Raw genomic sequence first — 24,747 nt, 5'->3', positions numbered from 1 at the left:
TCCAGGTATCAGGCTCCTGAACCTGCAATGAAAATCCAGCCCTTTATCTTTATAGATTGGGAAATGAAGCAGTGGCAATATGAAGAAATAAACTTTTAAGGAACAAGTGGTATGATTTGCACTACAATTTTTTAGAGGGGGTGGAGGATACAAATTAAATAGTAGGCTTCAAAAGGGAATTGGATAGCTACATGAAAAGGACAAAATTGCAGAGATATGGGGAAGCTTTGGGGAGTGGAACTCACTGAATTGTTCTTTGAAAGAGACAACATGGACTTGATGGGCTGAATCTCCTCACCAAGTTACAATGGGGACAGCTCAGGGCTGGAGAAAGGGCAACTAAAACAATGCTTCAGACTTCAGAGAAGACATGATAAGTTCTTCAAGAAGGAGGCATGGGCTTAATGTCAGAGAAGAGGGAAGGTGAATGCAGTTTATATTTAACAAAGTACTCAGAAGATGTTGATTATATGAATGTCCAACATGAGGGAGGCAGTGAAGGCAACTAATGTCAGGAAATCAATGAGAGTGCAAGGTAGGTCTTTTGCAGAGGAAACACATTAGAATGAGAAATAGAGTAATACCTTGTATTATTTAAAATTTTGGATTTGCCAGGTGAACCCATAAACAACAAAACTTTGTGTATGTATAGTTATTGCCTTTAAGATAATAAAACTTCTCAAGGCACTTCACAGGAGCATTATAAAGCAACATTTGACACCAAACTACATAAGGAAATATTAGGGCAGCTGACCAAAACATTGGTCAAGGAGGGAGGTTTTCAGTAATGTTTTAAATGAGGAAAGAGGAACAGAGAGACTTGGGAGGGAATTCCAAACTCTGGGCCTTGGAAGCAGAACGCATAGTCAAAAGTGGTTGAGCAATTAAAATTGGGGATGCTTAGGAGACCAGAATTAGAAAGGGGCAGACATTTCGGATAATTATGGAGCTGGAGGAGATTACAGAGGTAGAGATGTGGCCATGGAGGGATTTGAAAACAAGGATGAGATTTTTAAAATCTAAGCATTGTTTAACTGGGAACAAATGAGCACATGGGTGTTGGGTGAATGGGACTTGGCGCACTTTGAGATAAGGGCAGAAGAAATTTGGATGATGTCAAACTTATGGAAGGTAGAACGTGGGAAGCCAGCTGGGGTGAGTTGGAACAGTGTGAAGTCGAGAGGTAAAAAAGGAATGATTGAAAGTTTCAGCAGACGAGGTGATGCAGGGTCAGAGTTGGATGAAGTTACTAAAGTGGAGATAGGTTGTCTTAGTGATGGCATGGATATGAGACTGGAAACTCATCTCAGGGCCAAATGTGACACCAAATTAAGCAGACTGGTTCAGCCTCAGACAGTTGCAGGGAATTGGTGGCTAGGAACAGGGTTTGTGATGGGGACTAATGGTCTTCCTGATACTTAGCACGTTAAATTTCTGGGCATCTAGTACTGGACGAGGGACAAACTGTCTGATAATTTAGAGAGAGTGCAGGTTCCAGAGATGTTGTGGTGAGGTAATATTCAGTGTCAGGATACATGATGTGTCTTGTCAGGCCTTGTACTTTCCTATCATCAGAAATCCCAGATTTACACTAAGTGTGGTAACAGGCATGAAAAAAGACGTTCTTACCACCGGCCACGATTGTGGGTTTTCGCACCTTATTGTCCGCTTCCCATCTCATTAATTATGCAGCCATAGGAACCCCGCTGTCTTGTTGGCGGGCTGCCTCTGAATCGCCCGCCATGCCTTTACCTCGCCGTTTCCTCACTCCGGGTGTTATTACTAAACTGCAGCCGCGCGCATAGTTCTCAATGCTTGTTGCCCACGACTGCTCCAGTGAAAGTATGGCCTTGAAAGCCAAGAAAAGTTGTGACCTGTCATTGGAATGCCATTTGGAGGCCCGCCGTGATGTCCTCCACCCCCCCTCTGGCCGCAGGAGGTCCAACAATCTCACCACTCTGGCTTGGGTGGTCTCTGGTGGTCAGTGCCAATGCTGCACAGAACTCTTCTGATGAAGAGTCATACAGACTCGAAACGTTAACTGTATTCCTCTCCACAGATGCTGTCAGGCCTGCTGAGTTTTTCCAGGTATTTTTGTTTTTATTTCTGCACAAAACAGGTTGGCCATCCAGTGCAGAAGGAGGATGAATGATCTCATCCGTGCTGCCAGGGTAAGGCAACCATCTCATCACTCTAAATTCACACACTCAAAGGCCATCACACATTCACTGGCATCTCACTCACTGTCAGTTCAAGGGACATCACCACTCAATCTCTCATACGCCCTCACATTTCCATCTGGCCTCATCGCTGGAGGCTGCCTCCTCAGCCCTCACCATCTTGAGGCCACTTGCACAGATCAATATGTGCCCTCACACACACCCTGGGATACTCCCCTTCCCCAGTACAGCCCTCGCCTGAGGCCACTTCTCCACCTTCTACGAGCAAGCCCTAGCCCTGCAGCCGTTGAAAAGCCACCCACACCTTATTGCAGGTCTAGTAGGTAGAGACCTGCCCGCGAGCCCCACTAAAACTGATGTGGTGCTGCCTGTGAAGCCTGGCGCTGATAACCGCAAATGCTGCCCAAAGCAAGATAGGCAAACAAACCTTGAAGTTCTGACTGAACTGCAGCTCACTAGGTGCACGTCGCTTATGTACAGTTGTGAAACACATCAGCATGCAATCACACCGACGTGCCTGAATGATTCCAGTGAGCAGGGCTTATAATGAGATGCTAAAACATTGAAATTAGGTTCCCAATGTGTGGCGGCAGAAAACGCAGCCACCATTGGTGGGTGGAGATCGCAAACTGGTTTCACGAGAGCATAAAACTGATTTTTGGTCTTCCCGTCATATTGTCCACTCAAGCCACTAAACACACCCGCTGCCAACAGGAGTGGAAAATTCTGCCCTGGGTGTCCACACAGCCCAACTACATGAGGAATCTAACTTCACATACACATTTGATGCTGATACATCTCAGAGCTGTAGAGCTATGTCGTTTGTACAATTATTGAGTTCTCTGTTAACACAATTAGTAACTCCTTCAATCTAATGATCTTGATGTCCTTGTTGAGCAATATCTCTTCAAAGGGGAAAAATATATAAAACCCACAGTAGAAATAGATGGGAGGGGGGGAAAAGAAAATTATTCAGAATGTGAGTATCCTTTCATTTTTTAAAAAATAGGTTGCAGAGTAAGGGTTCTTTATAAGATAAATGTAAGTTTTAGATCTTGTTGAATATTTCGACAAATTATTGTTTCTTGTCTGCGCAGGTATCTTTTTCACAATAACTAATTTTCTATGATCTGTTGTGGACTACAATCTGTGTTTCTTCCCAGCTTTGCCTAAAGGAGTGAGCAAGAGAGACATTGTGTTCCTTATCGATGGATCAGACTATGTCGAGAACACGGATTTTCCTTTTGTTCGTGATTTTCTCACAAGTATAATAGAAAACCTCGATATTGGAAGTGACAGAGTGCAAATCAGCCTGGTACAATACAGTGATTATGCAGAAACTGAATTCTATCTGAACACCTATTCTTCAGAAGATGAAATTCTCTCTCATGTGGAAGGACTCAGGCTGAGGGGTGGGATGCCACTTAACACTGGAGCAGCACTGGACTATGTCCTTAGAAATCACTTTACCAGATCTTCAGGAAGTAGGAAAGAGGAAGGTGTTCCTCAAATATTGGTACTCATCACTGCTGGAAGATCCAGAGATTACATCAAACCATCTGTGGATGCACTGAACCAAGCTGCTGTAACAACCTTCGCTGTAGGAACCAGGAATGCAGACCCAGCGCAGCTGAGAGAGATTGCAAGTGACCCTAGTTTGAGCCTCAGTGTTCAGGAATTCCACTCTCTGCCTCATGCACAGGAACAGGTGATGATACTGATATCAGCACCTCCTGCTCCACAAGAATCTACTGACCCACCAACTGTTCCCATAAATCCAGGTACGTTAGTTACTTTGCTGCATTAATAACAGTGTTAATACAGCTTTCAGAGGGATTTTGTATGAGACTTTGCATTGGATGTTTTTGCTCAGACAAAGAGACTCGTTTTTTATATCACTGTTCCGCAAGCTAGAAAACATTACTAAACTGAGGAGTTATGGGTTCTTTGATAGACAGACTTGCAAAAGGTGTTATTTAGATTGAGGTGGGCAATAGACAAATCTGATGTACCCATCTGATCTTGCATAATTGTAGTGTAAAATGGAGCACTCCACAGAGAGAGCTGGTAGTATTGTTTGCAGTTGTATGCATGGCTGGATAGATGGTGCAGGTGGGAAGGTTATGGATTCCTGTGACACTGAGACTAGTCCTGGGGGAGATAGAACCTGTACAAGCTTGACAGGTTACACCTGAATAGAGCTGGCACCAATTTCCTTGCAGGGCGATTTGATGATGCTATTGGGGAGATTTTTAACTTGACGGGGGGATGGGAACCAGGAGGTAACATCAGAGAGGAAAGACGGGGTACACAAAGAATTGGGAGAGAGAGATGGCATTAGATTAAGAAATAGGAAGGTGTTCGGCAGGGGTCACGGTAAGTAGGAATGCAAGAAGGCCTAACTTATCTTTATAGTGCATGTCTGTGAATGCACGGAGTGTATTAAGTCAGATTGGTGAGCTGCAGATGTAAATATCCATACGGGATTATAATGCTGTGGGAATAACAAGAACCTGGCTCAAAAAAGGGAAGGATTGTGTACTAAATATTCCTGGATACAGGGTGTCCAGAAACATTACAGATGAAAAGAAAGGAGAAGGGGTGGCACCATTGATTAAGGGAAATAGTACAGTACTGGAGAGAGAGGATGTCCTAGAGAGGTCAAGATCAGAATTTATTTGGTTAAAGCTAAGAAGCAATCAGGCCCAGGTAAATTGGAGTCAAAGTTTGGCAGGCAAAACTGTAATTAAACATTGGACTGCCTTTAAAGAGAAGGTATTTCAAGTGCATCAAGAAACATTCCCAAGAAAGGTAAAGATAATTCAAAGCCGGAGCACCCTGAATGACGGAAGAGATAGAGAGTAAGATGAAGCAGAAAAGGCTTGCATATAACAGATGTCATTGATAATACAAGTGAGAATCAGACAGAATATTGAAAGTTCAGAAGGGAAGTGAAAAAATGAATAAGAGCAGTAAAGAGAGAACATGAGAAGAGATTGGCAGCCAACATTAAAAGGGATTCCAAAAGTTTTCTATAGGTATGTGAATAGTAAAACACTGGTAAAAACAGGAGTAAGGCTGCCTAGGGACCATAAAGCAGATTTATGCTTGAAGGCAGGGGGCAGAGTTGTTAAACAAATACTTTGCTTCCGTCTTTAGCAAGGAAGAAGCTGCTGCTGAAGTCATAGTGAAAGAGGAGTTAGTTGAGATACTGGATGTGTTAGGAATTGATAAAGAGGAGCTATTAGATAGGTTGGCTGTACATAAAGTTGATAAGTCCCCAGGACTGGATGAGATGCATCTGAGAATCCTGAAGTAAGGAAGGATGGAAATTGCAGAGGCATTGGCCATAATCTTCTAACCCCCCTTAGATATGAGGTGGTGCCAGAGGACTGGAGAATTATTAATGCCCAAAAAAGTGTGCAAGGATACATCCATCAACTACAGGCCAGTCAGTTTAACCTTGTTGATGGGAAAGCTTTTAGAATGACAATTCAGAACAAACTACAGCCACTCAGAAAAACGTGCATTAATTAAGGAGAGCTAGCATGTATTTGTTAAGGGAAAATGCTATTTAACTAATTTGATTGAGTTTCTTGATGAAGTCACAGAGATGGTTGATGAGGATAATGTGGTTATTGCGATGCACATGGACTTCCAAAGATGTTTGATACAGTGCCATTTAACAAGCTTGTCATCAAAGTTGAAATCCATAGAAAAGAAGAGATAGTGGAATCATGGGTATGAAGCTGGCTGAGTGGCAGGAAACAGAGAGTAGTGGTAAACAGTTGGTTTTCAGACTGGAGGAAAGTATATAAGGTTCTTCAGGAGTCTATATTAGGACTGCTGCTTTCCTTGACCTACATTAATGACCTAGACTTGAGTGTGCAGAGCACAATATCAAAATATTCAGATGGCACAGAACATGGAAGTATTGTGGACTCTGAGGAGGATAGTGATAGACTTCAAGAGAACACAGACAGGCTGGTGGAATTGGCAGCAAGTTGGGTGTATGTCCCTTCAAATAACACTGGTGCATGGCCTATCTTGCAGCTTCATGCTTGTCGCAGAATGACCAGCCGCAAGGCTGCCTGCACATTTGTTGATCAAATTTGGAATCCTGCTGTCCAATCAGCTGTGTAACATCAGGGAGCATTCATTTGACCCTTCTTATCCAGCAATGCCATGTGGGCTGCGCAGGAAATGGTCAGAATATGGGGCATAAAGGTCGGGTGGAATTTAAAGCCCTCCTCTACGGTGAGGTTGGTGGCAGAGCATTTAATCAGGGGGAAGGGTGGCAAGTGGGGACCCTGCTACCTTCCCACCTCCACAGCAGTTAAATCCATGGTGGGAAGGCCCATGGATAGCCTTTCCAGCCTGCCTCCAATTCAGATCTTATGTGGGCAATTAATTGGCAGGTGGGGGTTTTGCCATGCAGGGAGACGACAAGCAAACAAGTATGGGGTTGAAAATCTAGCCCTTACACTTGCCAACAAACATTCTGTGAGCACTTAGCGGTGCAATTTGTGTTAATCAGACGGTCAAAACAGCACAGAGTCCTCTACAGGGGATCTAGGACCTGTGTGAACAGGCCAAGTAATGGTGTGTCTCCATAACCAATTGGATTTTAAAATCCTTACTGAAGCATGCAGTGTAAAACAGGGAATGTAGACTACAATATTTAATTCAATGCCAAAAAATAGAGGTGGAAAAATGAGATTGAGATATAAAGAGACAAAGAAAAAGTTAAAAACAGAAGTAATTTTTCAAAATCTCAAACAATAATTAAAATCTGAAGGAATATAAAATTTACTTTTAAAAGTAAAATCCTGTTTACTTTTAAAAGTAAATTTTCAGGGCCAGAGATGTTCTTTCAGAGTAATTAAAACTTTTCACACCATTAAAAAAATTACATTTCCTTGACTGGAGTGTAAAATGGGTATCTAGGGTCCATGTATTCATGGATATACTCGGTGTGTTTCAATGCTGAGGATGTATTCCATGTATTTCAATACTGAAACAAAAACAGAATTACCTGGAAAAACTCAGCAAGTCTGGCAGCATCGGCGGAGAAGAAATCAGTTAACGTTTCGAGCCTTCATGGCCCTTCGGCAGAACTGCTGAAGGGCCATGAAGGCTCGAAACGTTAACTGATTTCTTCTCCGCCGATGCTGCCAGACTTGCTGAGTTTTTCCAGGTAATTCTGTTTTTGTTTTGGATTTCCAGCATCCGCAGTAGCTTTTAGCTTTTTGTTTTTATATTTCAATACTGAGTCTCTCAGAGAGGTACCGCATTGGCATATCGAATCTTCTGAAGGAGCAAAGCAACACTGACAGCAACTCTCTGATTTTTGTGTTTAACTGCACACTGAAAGTTGTTGTCTGATTTACTCCTTAATATTGATAAGCGCTAATAGCCCCACCATTACCTCTGCCACAAAAGCACAGTCAGAGGGTGGAATCATCCCAGATTTGCAGTAAGTGCGATAGTGGCCAGGTAAAACAACGTTTTACCTGCTGGCCGTGATGGTGGGTTTTCATGCCGTATCGTCCCAAACCTGCCACATTATTTATGCATTCTTGGGAAACACGCCGTTTGCGGGCGGCGAATGAGGGCCCGCTTGCCATCATCTCGCCGCAACAGCATGCCTGGTGCCATATTTAAAGTCCAGCCGCACACATCACATCTCAGTGTTTCCAGCCCATGACTGTTGCAGGGAAGATGTCCACGAAAGGCAAGAAGACTGCAACCCCCAGCTTTAGCGACGTGTCACTGGAACGCCTTTTCGATGCAGCAGAGGCCCGCTGGGATGTCTCCACCCCCACTCTGGCCACAGAATGGGCAGCAGAATGCCAACCAAGCTTGGGAGGCAGTGGCAGCGGTGGTCAGATCCAATGCTCTGCAAAAGAGGACAGCCACCCAGTGCTGCAAGAGGATGAATGATCTCCTCCATTCCGCCAGGGTAAATCACTTTTCTCATCACTCTCAACCCACACACTCACAAACCTTTCACACATCCACTCATTCACTGCCAGCTCAAGTCACATCACCATTCACACTCACACTCACTGTCACTGTCCTCATTCTGTCCATGGGACCACTCACCACACACATGTCAGGCATATTTATCACCTGGCCTAGTAGGCATGCTGCTTACTCTCTCCACCTCTTTTCATGCAAGACAAGCTGGCACACAACAAGAGAGAAAGGTCGCAGATCGGTGGAGGAATGCCTAACATCAAGGTCCTCACAAACTTTGAAAACAGAGCCATCCAGCTGGCCGATGAGGATCTGGACCATTCCTGTGCTGACGGTGAGGTTAGCGCTGCTCTACCAAGTGAGGGTCCAGCAGAGCAACATCTATCAGACAACCATGCTCTGTGTGAGATGTCCTGTTTCACAGGCCACTGCCATGCACTAGTTATCTCCCCTTGTTCCTGCAAGCACATCTGGGAAACAGCCGACTGGAGTTCATGACCCTGGGCCTCCATTCAAGCCCTGAGGAAACCTCTGAAGAGGAATCTGGATGCACCCTCCTTGAAGTCCTGTCACAGCGCTCACCCACACCCTCCACCAGCGCAGAGACACACACCTTGGTGGGACCTAGCTTTAGAATAGCCTCGAGATCACAATCTGGTGAGCACATCACACTGTCTGATCCACAGCAGGTGGCGGCAGGGACTTGCCAGGTGTCTGGTACTCAGAGGAGTGCTGGAGGCCAGAAATTTGCTGAGTCCGAGTCAGATGACGAGCCTCTGGACTCGGTTGTGTCACAGTTGCTGGAGCTGCCAAGGCAAGCTCGGGAACATCAGGAACATCAGGAGCTGCACTCCTCAGATTGCAAGACATGATGGAGGAGTCCGTCCACCTTCAGTCTGACGTGATAGCGCCGGCATGCCAACACGCCGAGCTCAACGCTGGTAGGATGGGGGCTGCCATAGGGGAGACCTTGGTCCAGGACATCGGTCCTGCATTGCTGCACGGGCTGAGCTCCATCATTGATGCCATAGTTGGCTTCTAACAGTTTGTACGTGAGAGGGGTGCCGGGCAGTTCAATCTCATTCTAGCTACCCTTCTCCTTAAGGAGTCAGCCTGAGGCCCTCTGGCCCCCATAGGGAGGAGAATCAGCGGGTCCACACCCCGTCCAGCTCCTCCATCTCCTCCTCAGCCAGCTCCTCTATCCATTGCAGCACTAGGTTGTAAAGGGCGCAGCAGGCAACAACAATGCGTGACACCCTCTGCGGACTGTATTGCAGGGCTCCACCAGGCTGGTCCAGGCACTGAAACCTCATTTTCAGCATCCCGATGGTTCCACCAAGTCGCGAGTTGCAACATGAGCCTCATTATATCTTCGTTCTGCTGCAGTCTGAGGCCACCGCACGGGTGTCGTCAGCCACTCTGCGGGTAGCCCTTGTCCCCAGGGGGCCATCCCTGCAGCCTCTGTGGATCCTGGAAGGCTTCAGGGATCTGTGACCGACTGAGGATGTAGGACTTATGCACACTCCCTGGAAACCGTGCGCACTCCTGCAGGATGTGTTTCTGGTGGTTGCAAGCCAGCTGCACATTCAGAAATTGGAATCCCTTGCGGTTGGTGTAGTTGACCCCTTGTTGCAACAGAGACCTGAGTACAGTCGATGGCTCCCTGCGCCTGTGGGAAACCCGAGATCTGGGAAAATCCAATGGCCCTTGCATCCTAGCTGTCCTAGTCCCTGGCGAAATGTACAAAGTTGTGTGTTCTCGCAAAGATGGCATCCGTGACCTCTGTCGATGTATTTGTGGGTGGAGGCTTATGAGATCCCACAGAGGTCATCTGTGGAGCCCTGAAAGGAGCCACTGGCATAGAAATTGAGCGTCGCTGTCACTTTCATGGCCACTGGCAGAGGATGCCCTCTATGTCCCCGTGGCAGCAAATCCTGCAGCAGTTGGCAGATGTGAGAGACCAGTTCCCTAGACATACGCAGTCTTTGGCAACGCTGGTTCTCAGTTATCTGCAGGAATGTAAGGCGGCATCTATAGGCCCTGGGTGTCACTAGGTGCCAACCAGCGATGGTTCGCTGTGGCTCTTCAGTGCCCCTTCTGCACAGCCAGGAGCTTCAGTTACTCTCTCCTCCGTTGTCTTCGCTTTCTGTAGGCTATCAGGCATACAGCTAATTTACAAGGCTGCATGCTCCTGATGTACCTATCCTGCAGGATGAAGGAGAGAGACATGTGGGCTAGCATGGGTGTACTAAGAACCTGTCCTGGTTAAGTCCAAAGGCCCCTTAACGCTTCCTGGAGAGTGCTGGTCACCACTTGGATAGCTGGAGATGAGTGCGCTGCATGGCTGCCCGAGACCCCACCCACCTCCACCCCACTCCACCCAACCGATTAGCGGCAGCTTTGCCCATTGGACTGCATGCTGTGCTCTCAGCTCATGTGCAGACATTCTCCTAACACGAGCTGCAAGGCTGCACTGTTAGCTTGAACACTGGGGAGGCTGGTCCAAACCGGGATGCTGACATTGCAAGGGGCTGTGAGCGCCTCCACCAGTGATTGCTGCATGGCCAGCTTTAGCAAGGAGGTTAGACAATGTGTGCAGTCATACAAATGTTCTGCAGTCCACTAAAACACTCATGACTTTACAGTCTGTGCCGGGGGAGGTGAAAATCTCTGGGGCACTTGGTGGCACTTTAGTGTCTCTGCATTGCTTGAGTGGGCAGAGAAGCTAGAGGCTGAACTCCAATCATATCAATGGTTGTTTGAACTGTCTCAGTCACAGAGGAATGGTCACTTTATACAGGTTTCCCTAATGCTTGGCCGCTTCCCTCACCTGACCTATCCCCCACTCCAAATGCTTGTGCGCTGCATTCAACTACGAGGCAGTCCTTGCCCACCCCCCCCAGCAAATCACCTCAACCGCGAGGCAGTCCTTGCCCGCCCCCCCCCACCAACAAGTTGCCTCAACTGCAAGGCAGTCCTTGACACCGCCCTGTACCCCCCAACGCACCTCAAGCTTGAATTCCAACAGGCGGCCCTGGCGAGTGCTGCACATCGTTACTGTGCACTCAGCTCCGAGTTCCCCTCAAAGTGCAGCCCATCAAGCGCGCACCTTTTATATGCTGTTGTAAAGCACGCCGGTGTGCTTTCCTGCCGACGTGGATGGACGATCTAGGTTCCCGACGTATGATGGCAGGCTGAGCAGTCGTTCGCAAATTGGTTTCACGCTGTCGTGAAACCGATTGTGCCATTGTCCGCTCGCGCCACCAAACACACCCAATGCTGGCAGACACGGAAAATCTGGGCAGAATCACATTGCTATTTGTAGAATGATGCTATGCACAAATTGTCTGTGGCCTTCCTTATATTATGACAGTGACTACACTTAAAATAAAGTACTTCATTGGATATTCTGCACTTTCGATATCCCCGGACATAAAAGGCACTATATAAATGTAAGTATTTCTTCCTTTCTTTCAAATGAAAGTCAAACTAACTGAAATCTTCACAGGAAAATATAATGTATGAGAGTGTCTTGTCCAGCACAGGCATGATGATATTACAAATTTTAAAATTTTATTTTTGTTAAAAATGGACACTAATAAACTGTTAAGCTGGCTGCCAAGGAGGTAAGATGACCTTTGCATTTACAGCCCAGACTATCAGCTTCTGGAAAGTACCAATCATACTGGGTGGGGGTCTCCCATTGAACAGACGTGCCTGGACAGCACCCTTTTGTGGATTTCATGTCTGGCATTATTCAAAGCTTACTCCAAAGCACAGAGCCAGTGGACTCCTAGACTCTATGTCTCCAGGTTTGCAACATAACAAAGGGAAGCTGATGAAATCAGTTACCCACAAGTGTCCACCAGCTACCTTCTATTATATATAACAATGGCCATTGACCAGATGTCTGGTTCTCTGATACTGAAATCCCTTCATCCCAAAACTCAGAGGAGACCTGGGGCAGTCTGCAGAAGAACACCAACAAGCCAACAGATGCAGCAAAAGGCTGTGCCACCTTTGCTTTTAAAAACCATGAGGTTTAAAAGTCTTTAAGAAAAAATCCTCAGCCTGATTCCAAAGCTCTGAGTTCACTTGTAAAGATATTGAACCTCCTGATATAATAGCCAAGTGTGTATAACTTCATGACTGCTGAACATTCTTCTCTTTGAATAAATCCTGGAATCCAAGCCACAGCCATCTGAACTTACCCGAACTACAATTCTGGAGCCAGAAAAGCTTCCTTCTTCACAGGACTTGCAAAGACACATAAACTATTAACTATTCTTTGGTTTATACTCGTAGAAGTGCCCTATCTTCTTTACCTATGTCTTTCATGAAAGTATGGTGTGTGACTGACATAGCATTTAGATCTTTCAGGGTGAGTGTATGAATGAATAATCGTCTTTGTTTAAACCCACAAAGGGCTGCTGCTGGTACCTTTCGATTTGACCACATACCATTGTTTAAAAAAGCAAACATCTACCTTTTCGAAAATATACCACACTGATTACAGACAGGAGGGAAAGGAATTGGAGGTTATCTCTCCTCCACTGACTGTAACAGAAATTGGGGGCTGCATCCAGGATTTGAACAAACTGGACTAAAATAGTGGAATCTGACATTAAAAGATTAAATTGGAAGCCAAAGGGGAAAAGTTCAATAGGTGAAATTGTTTCTTTAAAACAAACAACTCCAGCAGCAGATTTTGTGTACTATCACTAGAAAGTAACATGGCTAGTTTCGATGCAAAATTGTTCATAGAGCAGAAGGCCTTAATTTGGCAAAATTAGTGTCCCTAAATGCAGACCAGCTAAAGGCCATATATAGGCAGGTAGAATTTATTATACAAAATAAAGCACAGAGACCTGAGGTACTAATGATGCTGGTTGAGCATTTGGATCTCCCTCCAGTTTTGGAATAGGTAGAAGAAACAGAGCTTGAAACAGACCAGGTTGCCCTAGCCAAAATAATCTAGAAAAGCAAAGGCTTGAGTTAAATTTTCAGGCAAGGGAAAAGGAAAGGGAAAGGGAAGCCCAAGAGAAAGAGAAGCCCAGAAGGGAAGAACATGCTTTCCAGTTTGAGAAGCTTGAGATGGAATTAAAAACACAGGAAGATAGAGACCTGTGACAGCTTGAGGCAGCTAGGGAGAATCTGATTTTCCCTACTGGCAATTTGAATTCCTTTAGCCCAGAGGATGTTGAATCTTTCTTTACAGCCATTGAAAAACTGCCAGCTCAATTATAGTGGCCAATAGAGTTTGGGACCCTCATAAATTAAGGTTGGCTGGTGGGAAAAGCTCACAAAATTTATTCCATGCTGCCTGCTGATACTTCTACCAGTTATGACCGGGCGAAGGCTATTATTCTCAGCTCCTATGAACTCATGCTGGAGGCATACCACCAACAATTTTGGAATTCCCGTAAAAAACCCACACAGACCTTCCTAGAATTCGAAAGCATTAAACTGGTAGCTTTTGACTCATGGTCTGAGCACTAAAGACTGACCACACCTACAAAGGCTTAAGAGAAATAATTTTATTAGAGGAATTTATAAACTGTCTCCCATACTGCCTCAAAACTCATGCAGAGGAATAAAGGTTTTCCAGAGTCAGAAATATAGCTATCATGGCTGAAGATCAAATTAACCCATAAACCACTAAAGCAAAGCAAGTGTGGATCAGGTAGCTCTTAGCAGCAAGAGAGAGATATGAAGGTAATAATGAGAACAGAAATAGACTCCAGAGGAAAGGAAAGATATTAATCCCCAACTTTAAGAACAAGGGACCTGAAAAATAAGTAAGCAGGGCCGTGCTCTGCTTGCATCCAATGTGGTAAGCCAGGCCACATAAAAGTGAGCCGCTGTTTCACCAAGAAACCAGCAGGGGGAGCAGGGTTCAGAGCCTTGAAAGTGCCAAGCCCAAACTCAGATGGAAAGGGGCTAGGGCAAAATTCCTACCAATTCTTCCTGCAAAAAGGGACAATGACTCATTTTGCATCCCAAGCTCCCAGAAAAGAAACTATTTTCCAAAATAAGATGTTTTCAAACACTGTTTGTAGTAGAGATTGCTTATTTTCACCCGAAAGCAGGAAAAACACCACAGCACTAGTAAAAGGGACTTACACGCACATGTTTAAAGGCTCCCCCTGTAAAAAAAAATCACCTAAGAAGTGCATCACCAGGGTATTTTTTTAAAATTGGATGTGGGTGTCGCTGGCTCAGCCAGCATTTATTGTCCATCCCTAATTGCCCTTGAGAAGGTGGTGGTGAGCTGCCTTCTTGAACTGCTGCAGTCCATGTGGTGTAGATACACCCACAGTGCTGTTAGGGAGGGAGTTCCAGGATTTTGGCCCAGCGACAGTGAAGAAACGGTGATATATTTCCAAATCAGGATGGTGAGTGGTTTGGAGGGAAACTTCCAGGTGGTGTTGTTCCCATGTATCTGCTGCCCTTGTCCTTCTAGATTGTAGTGGTCGTGGGTTTGAAAGGTGCTGTCCAAAGAGCCTTGGTGAATTCCTGCAGTGCATCTTGTAGATGGTACACACTGCTGCTATTGTGCATCGGTGGTGGAGGGAGTGAACGTTTGTGGATGTGGTGCCAATCAAGTGGACTGCTTTGTCCTAGATGGTGTCAAGCTTCTTGAGTGTTGTTGGAGCTGCACTCATCCAGGCAAATGGACAGTATTCCATCACATTCCTGACTTGTGCCTTGTAGATGATGGACAGACTTTGGGGAGTCAGGAGATGAGTTACTCGTCGCAGGATTCCTGGCCTCTGACCTACTCTTGCAGCCAGAATGTTTCTAGGGCTAGTCCAGTTCAGTTTCTGGTCAATGGTAACCCCCAGGATATTGATGATAGTGTGGGATTCAGCAATAGTAATGCCATTGAATGTCAAGGGGCGATGGTTAGATTCTCTCTTGCTGGAGATGGTCATTGCCAGGCACTTGTCAGCCCAAGCCTGCATATTGTCCGGGTCTCGTTGCATTTGAACATGGACAACTTCAGTATCTGAGGAGTCGCAAATGGTGCTGAACATTGTGCAATTATCAGTGAACATCCCCACTTCTGACCTTATGATGGAAGAAAGCTCATTGGTGAAGCAGCTGAAGATAGTTGGGCCGAGGACACTACCCTGAGGAACTCCGGTCAGGGTTGTTCCTAGCTTACTGATAGGGAGGTAGACTATTGTTGGGAAATGACGGTGGAAAATCAGGTACACAAGGTTCAGTGGCTCAAATATAGATCATGGGGACTGGGAAAACAGGAAGGAACCAGAAAAGGTTGTTCAGCTGCAGAAAGCTGAAGACGATCTGAACGCCCTACAGGGTCAACAAGGATTAGGGAATTAGAAGGAAAGTCAGAGAACTTTCTGGAGTCCAGGATAGAAACGGTCAGGTTGGAACCCAGAAAAGTTAAAGAGGCCAGAACCAGGCCAGTAGGGTTTAAAGAGACCAAGGAAGGGCCATTGGGATATAAAAGAATGATGGAGCTGAAGCAGATGTCTGGTAAACAGACACCTTTTCAGATTTAAATAGGGACAGAGGAATATTCCAAAGCAGCTGCCAGACAGTGAAGGATGTGTCTCACCCAACTGAAAATCCACAAGACAGTGCAACAGAAGCTGGCCAGCTACCTGTGGGCAGTAGGACATGGGACAGATTGCAGACCAACCCAGCCCAAAAGTAACAGAATTAACCACAGAACCCTCAAAGGATCAGCGACAAAACAAATCCACTTAAACCAAGCAGTTCAATTTCCCAGACAACTGATACCTAAAGTGATAGGGGAAAATCCAGACACCTCACAGAGGTCTGAAAACAATATACACCACAACATCACCCTAGAAATACCAATCATCAGGGGACCAGAATCTAACTTAAAAGACTCAGGATGTTCTGGCCCTGCCGTGGCAGGACCCGCTGTGGGGGATGCGGCGGGCTAGCCAAAAGTCCAATGATTTTCGGTAGGACCGGACAATCCTGGCGGCAGGTGGGGCGGGGAAATCTCGCCCATAGATTATGGAAGCAGCCCTGAAGCTTCCTAGACCTCATGGCCAAGCAGTCATAATGATTTACATATTAAAAGCTTCCAAACAAAGTCCAGCTTGCTGAAACTTGACCTTTCTCTAGGGACCAGCTTGGATCCTGAACTTCTTTCAACTACTAACCACACTAAGCTAACTCAACTACTAACTACTAACCACAGGGGGAGGTGGTGCTGTAGTGGTATTGTCATTGGACAGGTGTTCCAGAGACCCAGGGTAATCCACTGGGGACTTGGGTTCAAATCCCACCACAGCAGATTTGAATTCAATAAAAATCTGGAATTAAAAATCTGATGATGATGACCATGAAACCATTGTTGATTGTTGTAAAAACCCATCTGGTTCACTAATGTCCTTTAGGGAAGGAAATCTGACATCCTTACCTGTTCAGGCCTACATGTGACTCCAGACCCACTGCAATGTGGTTGACACTAAATGCCTTTAAGGGCAATTAGGGATGGGCAATAAAGCTGGCCTAGCCAGTGACACCCACATCCCATGAATGAATAAAAAAAGAAACAAATATCTAGTAAAGTCACCTCATCTGAAATCATTCAGCAGGTAAAATGTAACTAGGATTTGGAAGAAAAGGGGATGTGGCAGGGAAACTGTAACAGTCTCAGATTATGGTGCATGAAAGTTTGTAGGGAACAATGTAAAAAATTGAAATAGATTTCTGCTTTTTTTCACATGGGAGGGAGGCATGACCAGTACAGGCACAAATATATTGCAAATATTAAAACTATATATTGCAAAAAATGAACATTGATGAACTGTGAAGATGGCTGAAAAGGTCAGGTGACCTTTGCCACTTCAACCCAGATTATTAAGCTTCTGGAAACTTCTGACTTGAATCATACTGGGTGGGCGGGGTCTCCTCCTTGAACGGACATGCCCAGAAAGCACTGCTTTGTCAAATTCACACCTGCCATTGTTCAAAGCTTACTCCGACACACAAAGTCAATGGACTCCTAGCTTCCAAGGGCAGAATCATCCCATATTTGTACTAAGTGCAGTAACGAGTGTGAACAAAGACGTTTTACCCGCCAGACACATTGGTGGGTCTCAGCGCCTTATTGTCCCCTTCCCCGCGCATCCTGCCTCATTAATAATGCATTTATGGGAAACACGCTGTATTGTGGGTGGGTTCAGATCTGCACACCACACCATCACCTCGGTGATTCCTCGCTCCGGGTGAAATATTGAAAGCACACCAGAGTGTAGCCTACTTCATGTCTATAGGCCAGGACTGCTCCAGGCCACAAATGGCCCCGAAAGCAAAGGTGGCGGCAGCCCCCAAATTTAGTGATGCCTCTCTGGGGTGCCTGCTGGACGCAGTGAAAGCCGCCATGATGTCCTCTACTCCCGCTCCGGCAGCAGGGGTCCACCAGAGTTACTAATCCGGCATGGGAGGCGGTCAGCGCCAATGGAGCACAGAGAAGGTCAGCCATGCAGTGTAGGAAGAAGATGAATGATCTCATCCATTCCGCCAGGGTAGGTCAACCACCTCATTAATCTCAACTCACACTCGCAAACCCATCACACATTCACAGGGATCTCACACCTCAACGGACAACACCACTAACTCTCATACACACCCAACATCTCCATCAGGCTTATATCCTCTGGAGCACGCATGCTTATCCTGTCATTGGTTCTACTCATCACACAAACATTCCATGCAGTGCCATGCATCCTGCTCACACTCCATCTGTTTTCATGCAGGAGAAGCTGACTCACATGATCAGGATGAGGTGCCAGGCTTGGGGGGTGGAGTGGCCCACATTAGGACCCTCACTCACTTTGAGGAGTGGCCATCGTGGTGGCTGGTGAGGGCGTGGACCATGCCTGTGGCAATGGTGAGGTCGGCAGCAAAAATTGTTGTGAGGTTCCTGCACCACATCATCCCTCTCTCAACACAACTGTGAGTGCTCTCTCTCCTGCTTTTAACTCTGCTGCCATGCGCTAATTATCTCTACTTTGATTCACAGGGACCAAGCGACCGACACCCTCAGCCAGCCAGTCCCTCACCCATGTGCTTATCTCCAGCCAAGAGGTCACCTCCTCCATTGAAGAGCCGGAAATAAGCAGCCTCAGAGACCCATCACAGCGCTTACCCACACTCTCCACCAGCGCAGAGAAACACACACCTAGATGGGACCTAGATCTAGAGCAGGCTCGGGTTCACAATCTGGTGGTCACCGCACAGACACATGTCCATAGCAGGAGGCAGCTTCAGCCGAGCTCCCCAACACTTGGAGGACTGCTGGGGAAGAGGAACCTGTGATGTCTGAGTCAGATGACAGCCTCTGGATTCAGCCTTCCAACTCATCATGGAGAGTCAGCAGAAGGCGGGGAACATCACGCAGAGCTGTTGGAAGTCCTCAACAGAGTGGCTCGTGAGTTGGAGGAGTGCGTCTGCCTGCTCTCTGATGAGGTGGTGCCCACATGTGCACGAATGGAGGTCTCCATAGGAAGGATGGCAGACGTCATGGAGACCCTGGTGCAGCAGAATGTGGTAGCCATGGGTGAGTTCCTGCAGTGGCAACGTGAGATGGAAACAAGGCACCTTGACGTCCTTCCCCTCAAGAAGTCAGGCTAGGTCCTCAGGCACCTGAAGGGAAGAGGAGCAGCAGCTGGACATCCCTGGGTCATCCACTCAGAGGCTGTCCGCTCCCTCTGAGTCCTCTTAGCCTGCGACACCGTCAATTTTGTCCTCAGTCACCACAGAGAGAGCAGCTGGCCCACAGCAAGCTAGGGCCCTCAAAAGGATGCACGCCAAGGTCATCAGAGGCAAAATGGCCAACCATTTTACAATTCTGATCACAAGGGGTCGCATGGGTGAACACATTTTGTCACTTTATAACCTGAAAATATATTCACTTTCACTGAATAATGTGTGATGCTGTCTTTCAGCTTCAATTTTAGGCTTTGCGAGGCCTCCCCCTGCATCCCTCCATACCCCCGTCCCCCACACCCCCACTAGCAGTTCAGCTGCACGCAGCTGAACCACGAGTGACTCTAGGGGGAGAACTGTGTGTGTGGCAGGGCCTTTAGGAGCCTCGTGCAAGCACTCTCCTATGCACACAGAGCCTTCCTCCATCACACTCATCACACTGTCCCGAGCATTTTCAATGCTGCCTGCTGGGGTTCTCTTTTAGTTGTTCATCTGAGCTGACCTGCATCGCTGTCTGCTCACCGATTGCACTCCCATGCAGAACCTGCGCCTGTCCAACACGAGTCTCCGTTCACTTTCAATTTGAAAAATATGGTTGTGGTAAAGTTTTTGGTCAGCCTCCCAGTGCTTTCCCCTCCCCCAGTCACCCATGTCCTTACCCCCATCACTGTGGACCCCCCGGCATCATGTTCCACCTCTCCAACGTGACTTACCAACCTGAACCCTTGTCATTCCAGATGTCCAAGTGAACATGCATGTTCCCTACCTTCCTGAAAATCCACCTTCATCCATATTGACCTCCCCGACCTCCTCCTTCCCACCCCCCACCAATCACTCTCGCCGTCCCTTTTACCATTACCAACGTACCCTCCCACCCTAGCGGTTCCCTCTGTCCTTTCTCACACTCACCATCCCTTCTTACCATGTCCACCTTCAGTTCACTCCCCAGGAGGCAGTCATTGACTAAACAGGCCCCTCCCTAGCACGTTCACCTTGAAATCTGCCCCCCCCCCTTACTCCTTCCTCCACACTTACTTCCTCCTCCACCCTTACTCTCTCCTCCCACCGGATACCCTCCTGTGTTCCCCAATCTCACCCCGACACCTTCATCCCCATCCTCCCAATCTCACACCCCCTCCCTCCCCGGTACACCTTCCTCTCCCCCACACTTCGCCAATCATCTGTAGCAGCCCATGGGCAAAACCATGTTCTGAAGCAGGCCCAAGGCATCAACGGAGACCTCTCGCCTTCCAAGAGACACTTCACAGCAGAGCCACGTGCATGAGGATCCATGCGATGCACGTGTTCCTCCAGGGTCCAGGAGCTGCAGGGCTCCAGCATCTCCTTCTCCTCACATGTCCATGATCTGAGCAAGTAAGTCCCAACTTCTGCACATCACACTTCTCCAGACGTGTTCTGGGTTGGCATGTTTATCCACCGGAGTAACGGTAAATCAGGCGTGGCGGGATGATTCTGGTCAGGCCTTATGTTGCATCCCATTACCAGGATGCAAATCGTGTTCACGCCGGCCTCCAGCGGGATTCATGGTCTGGTGGCGGACACCCATCGGATGATCCCACTGTGTTTTCACACTGACGTGAAACCGATTTCTGCTCCTCACACCGAATTGTCCATCCCTGCCCTCCATGATGCCCGACGCCAATTGAACCAGACTATTTTGCCCTATGTCTCCAGGTTTACAATGCAACAAAGGAGAGCTGATAAAACCCATTATACACAAGTTAAGTGCAAAAGGCCACCATCTACTTCTGTTGTATATCAATGGCCGTGACTGAAACTGGTTCTGTGATAACAAAATCCTTTTATCCCAAAACTCAGAAGAGACCTGGTGCACTCTGCAGAATAACACTGACAAGGTAACAGCTACAGAGAAAGTCAGTACTTTTTAAGAACCGAGAGGCTTAAAAGTCTTTTTAAAACGTCTCCCAGCCTGATTCCAAAGTTCACCTGTAAAGAAATTAATATATAATGCCATGGATGCCTGACTTCATGGCCTGCTGAACATTCTTCTCTTTGAAGTAATCCTCATGTCCAACACCCAGCTACAATTCAAGAGTGGGAAAAGCTTCCTTCTTCGCTGGACTCGCCAAGACACGTGAACTGTTAACTATTCTTTTGGTTTATGCTTGTAGAAGTGCACAATCTTCTTTAATGTATCTTTCTTGAATGTGTGATGTGTGACTGACATAGCTCAGACCTTTCAGGGTGAGTGTGTGAATAAATAATCCTCTTTATTTAAACCCATGGATGTCTGCTGCTGGTTACTTTTGAATTGACAAGCCAACACAGGTTTAGAAACACACTATTCTACCCTTTCAAAGTGATCAAGAAAATCATTACTTAGTATCACATTGCAAGTCTTTTTTTCACTCAAGAAGCTGGTATATCACTATTAGTTATTGACCTGACCATTGATTAGCCGTTCAATAAATTGGACCAAAAATTTCAAACTTAAAATTAGGTCTGGTCCTTTCAAAGATGGAAAATTCTACAAAGCATTGTAAAAAATGCCAGGGTTCATTGTTCATTAAGCTGATCATTTCATTCCAAGCTTACCAAGGCTAGGTTTGACCTTCTGGAAGTTATGGACTGAGGGGGCTTACCTGTGAGAGCGATCAAAGATATTAGATCTGAAGTAATTCATAGCATAAATGATGGAAAAGATCTAAAACCAAAACTCCCTCAAATATGATTTTTTTTTAAAAAGGTAATCGATAGAGAACAGAAGAACATCACTCCAATTCTTAAACCTACTGATCAATGGTCTCCTTTAACAGATACGGCCAATTTAGAAGTTAAATATTTCAACAAATTATAACTTTGCACACCTGTGACCTGTATCATTTTCACTTCTAGCAGAAAAAACAAGCAAGAGAGACATTGTGTTCCTTATCGATGGATCAGACAATGTCGGCACAACAGATTTTCCTTTTGTGCATGATTTTCTCACAAGTATAATAGAAAACCTCGATATTGGAAGTGGCAGAGTGCAAATCGGTCTGGTACAGTATAGTAATTATGCAGAAACTGAATTCTATCTGAACACCTATTCTTCAGAAGATGAAATTCTCTCTCATGTGGAAGGACTCAGGCTGAGGGGTGGGATGCCACTTAACACTGGAGCAGCACTGGACTATGTCCTTAAAAATCACTTTACAAGATCATCAGGAAGTAGGAAAGAGGAAGGTGTTCCGCAGATATTGGTACTCATTACTGCTGGAAGATCCAGAGATTACATCAAACCATCTGTGGATGCACTGAACCAAGCTGCTGTAACAACCTTCGCTGTAGGAACCAGGAATGCAGACCCAGCGCAGCTGAGAGAGATTGCAAGTGACCCTAGTTTGAGCCTCAGTGTTCAGGAATTCCGCTCTCTGCCTCATGCACAGGAACAGGTGATGATACTGATATCAGCGCCTCCTGCTCCACAAGAATCTACTGACCCACCAACTGTTCCCATAAATCCAGGTACGCTGGTTCATTTGCTGCATTAGCAGTAATGTTACAACTATGAAGAATTTTTGAGATTTTGCACTGTACCAAAAATTTTTAATATTGTTTGTGGGCTCAGTAAAAGCAATGTTTGTTTCACTGGTTAAAGGTCTAGCAAGATAAACAACATTGTTCAATTGGAGATTTCTTTAATGGAGTAATTTGAGAAGTATAGCAGAAGTTATTCATTTGGAATCTTCATTAAAATGGCAAAACAGAAACTAAAGTCTGCAGGATTTAGACACTTTACAAAATTTCCCAAACAAATGACCAATAAATGTTAAACTATTCATTTAGCTCTTGTGAGAGTATCATCAGATAAACACGATACAGACTCCCAGCATAACAACTGCAAATGTTACCACCATTTTGAAGTGAGTTTCTACATTGAAAGGATGTTGCAATGTCACTAGCCATTTCAAATAAACTAACTTGATTAAAATTGACATCCTTTGTTTGTTGAGGAAGTGTGGAACATCAGATTTCTCACAGTAATCCAACTTAACATTGATTGTCACAAGACTTTAAAACCAAGTGTCTTATGTCTCTCCCCATGAGGATGACTGAGTATAGCCCATGGACATGCATCATCAAATATTGAATATTATTTGGGTTGTGAACTGAAGCGACTATTTAAGACTAGATGGGAGACTCATCAGACCTGCAGTCATTGTGCTGATGGATATCATATCCAGACCTGGAGCTTTCCATCTCTCTGATTGACGAGAGAGTATTAGGCTGGATTTCCACCTTCTAGGTGGGTAGCAGGAGTCAGGAAATTTCCCGCCTCAGTCTGCTCGGTTAGGAGAAAGTGCCTGCAAAACAGGACTTTTGTTCCGGGGGCACAGGTGCTAACAGGAGTCAGTCCCGCTGCCCACAGAAAGAGTTCTGAGGCAACCACAGGAACTGCAGAGAGCCAAGGCGGGCTGTTTAAAAGGCCGGCCTCAGTGCTTTAGGACTTTGTCCCACTTATAATAAAAACAGTCAAACCCTCTAGTCCTCACCCCTCACACCCCCTCACCCACCACACACTCCGCAAGCCCCATCCATGCCACCTCCTGCTCTCCATCCACCCTCGTACCCTCCTTTGTCAAGCTATGCACCACCCACACCCCCCACCCCCATGGCCCCTCATACTCTCCATGCCAAGCAACGGCACTTTCATATCCATTAACTCACTATACCCGCTGCACAGAACCAATGAACCCTATAGTGACAATAGGATGTGTTAAAAAAAGTTATTAATTCATAAAAATTGCTTGTATTACAAGTGTCAATCATCCAGACCCTTTAAAGCAGGCTTGTCCTGGGGGCCACATTTCCATTTCCTTCTCACTCAAGGGGCCAATGAGCAAATTTCAGAAAGACACGTGAATTTAAAAAAAACAGCTGAGAATGAAGAAAAGAAACAACGTTGAGTAAAAGTAAAACAATAACAAATCATTAAATTGATAATTTAAAAAAAGAATAATTAATAAAGGTGACCATTAGAGTGTGAGAGGGACAGAGTGTATGTGTCCGGCTTACTCCCAGTCTCAGGGTGCTCATTCACTCACCCTCACCCTCTGTGAGAGTGGATGTGAATATTTGTTGGTGTATGGGGATAAAGGTGAGTGAGAATTCTGAGACTGGGAGTGAGTCAGACACACTCACACAAACACTCCCTCTCTGTCTCTCTCTCTCACACACACAAACACATATACTCTCTCTCCCTCACACACTCTCTCACACACATAAACACATATACTCTCTCTCCCTCACACACTCTCTCACACACACAAACACATATACTCTCTCTCCCTCACACACTCTCTCACACACACAAACACATATACTCTCTCTCCCTCACACTCTCTCACACATCATACACACACATTCTCTCTCACACACACAGTCTTTACTCACACTCTCTCTTTCACCCTCTTCCCCCACCCCTGAGCTCTGCAGTGCCTCTCCTTACAGCCAGCGTCTCAGCGCTGGGCCCCAGAGCCTTCCCCCCCGCTTCCCTGCCAAGGGACCCCACAGCCTTTCCTTCTCCCACTGTCTCCTTCTCTTGCAGTCTCTCCTTGCCCCCCGTGGCCCCACAGTCTTTCCTTCCCCCATGGCCCCGCAGCCTCTTCTTCCCCACCGCCACCCATGGCCACATAGTTACTCCTTCCCTGCTGTGGCCCTGCATTGTCTCCTTCCCCACCCGTGGTCTCAGATTGGGATGGAATTCTTGCCCTGAGCTAATTAACAACCGTAAAATCAGCTTAGGTCTTCCCGGCCACTGCCTCCATGTAAATTCCACCCAATGTTTTTGATTATGTGGAAGAGTTTGAGTGAAAACTTGAACCATAACTTTGTTTCAGAA

At 46.2% G+C, this 24,747-nt stretch overlaps 1 protein-coding gene across 9 annotated transcripts in view; it reads left to right on the top strand.

The window, feature by feature from the left end:
* LOC144686458 (collagen alpha-3(VI) chain-like) overlaps positions 1 to 24,747 on the top strand; it is a 243,199-nt gene that overhangs the window by 148,360 nt on the left and 70,092 nt on the right. For 7 of the 9 annotated variants that reach the window (XM_078551700.1, XM_078551703.1, XM_078551699.1 and 4 more), the window contains 2 exons: positions 3,344 to 3,961; positions 21,759 to 22,370. In XM_078551700.1, coding sequence (XP_078407826.1) covers positions 3,344 to 3,961; positions 21,759 to 22,370 — 1,230 coding nt within the window. The remainder of the gene's footprint in view (positions 1 to 3,343; positions 3,962 to 21,758; positions 22,371 to 24,747) is intronic. The other 2 variants (XM_078551698.1, XM_078551702.1) reach the window with 2 other exon arrangements.

This window comes from Cetorhinus maximus, chromosome 11 (assembly GCF_964194155.1).
Source record: "Cetorhinus maximus chromosome 11, sCetMax3.hap1.1, whole genome shotgun sequence".
NCBI classification, from domain to species: Eukaryota; Metazoa; Chordata; class Chondrichthyes; order Lamniformes; family Cetorhinidae; genus Cetorhinus; species Cetorhinus maximus.
Note: the sequence above shows the minus strand (reverse complement) of the source record. Positions and strands in the feature narration are given on the sequence as shown.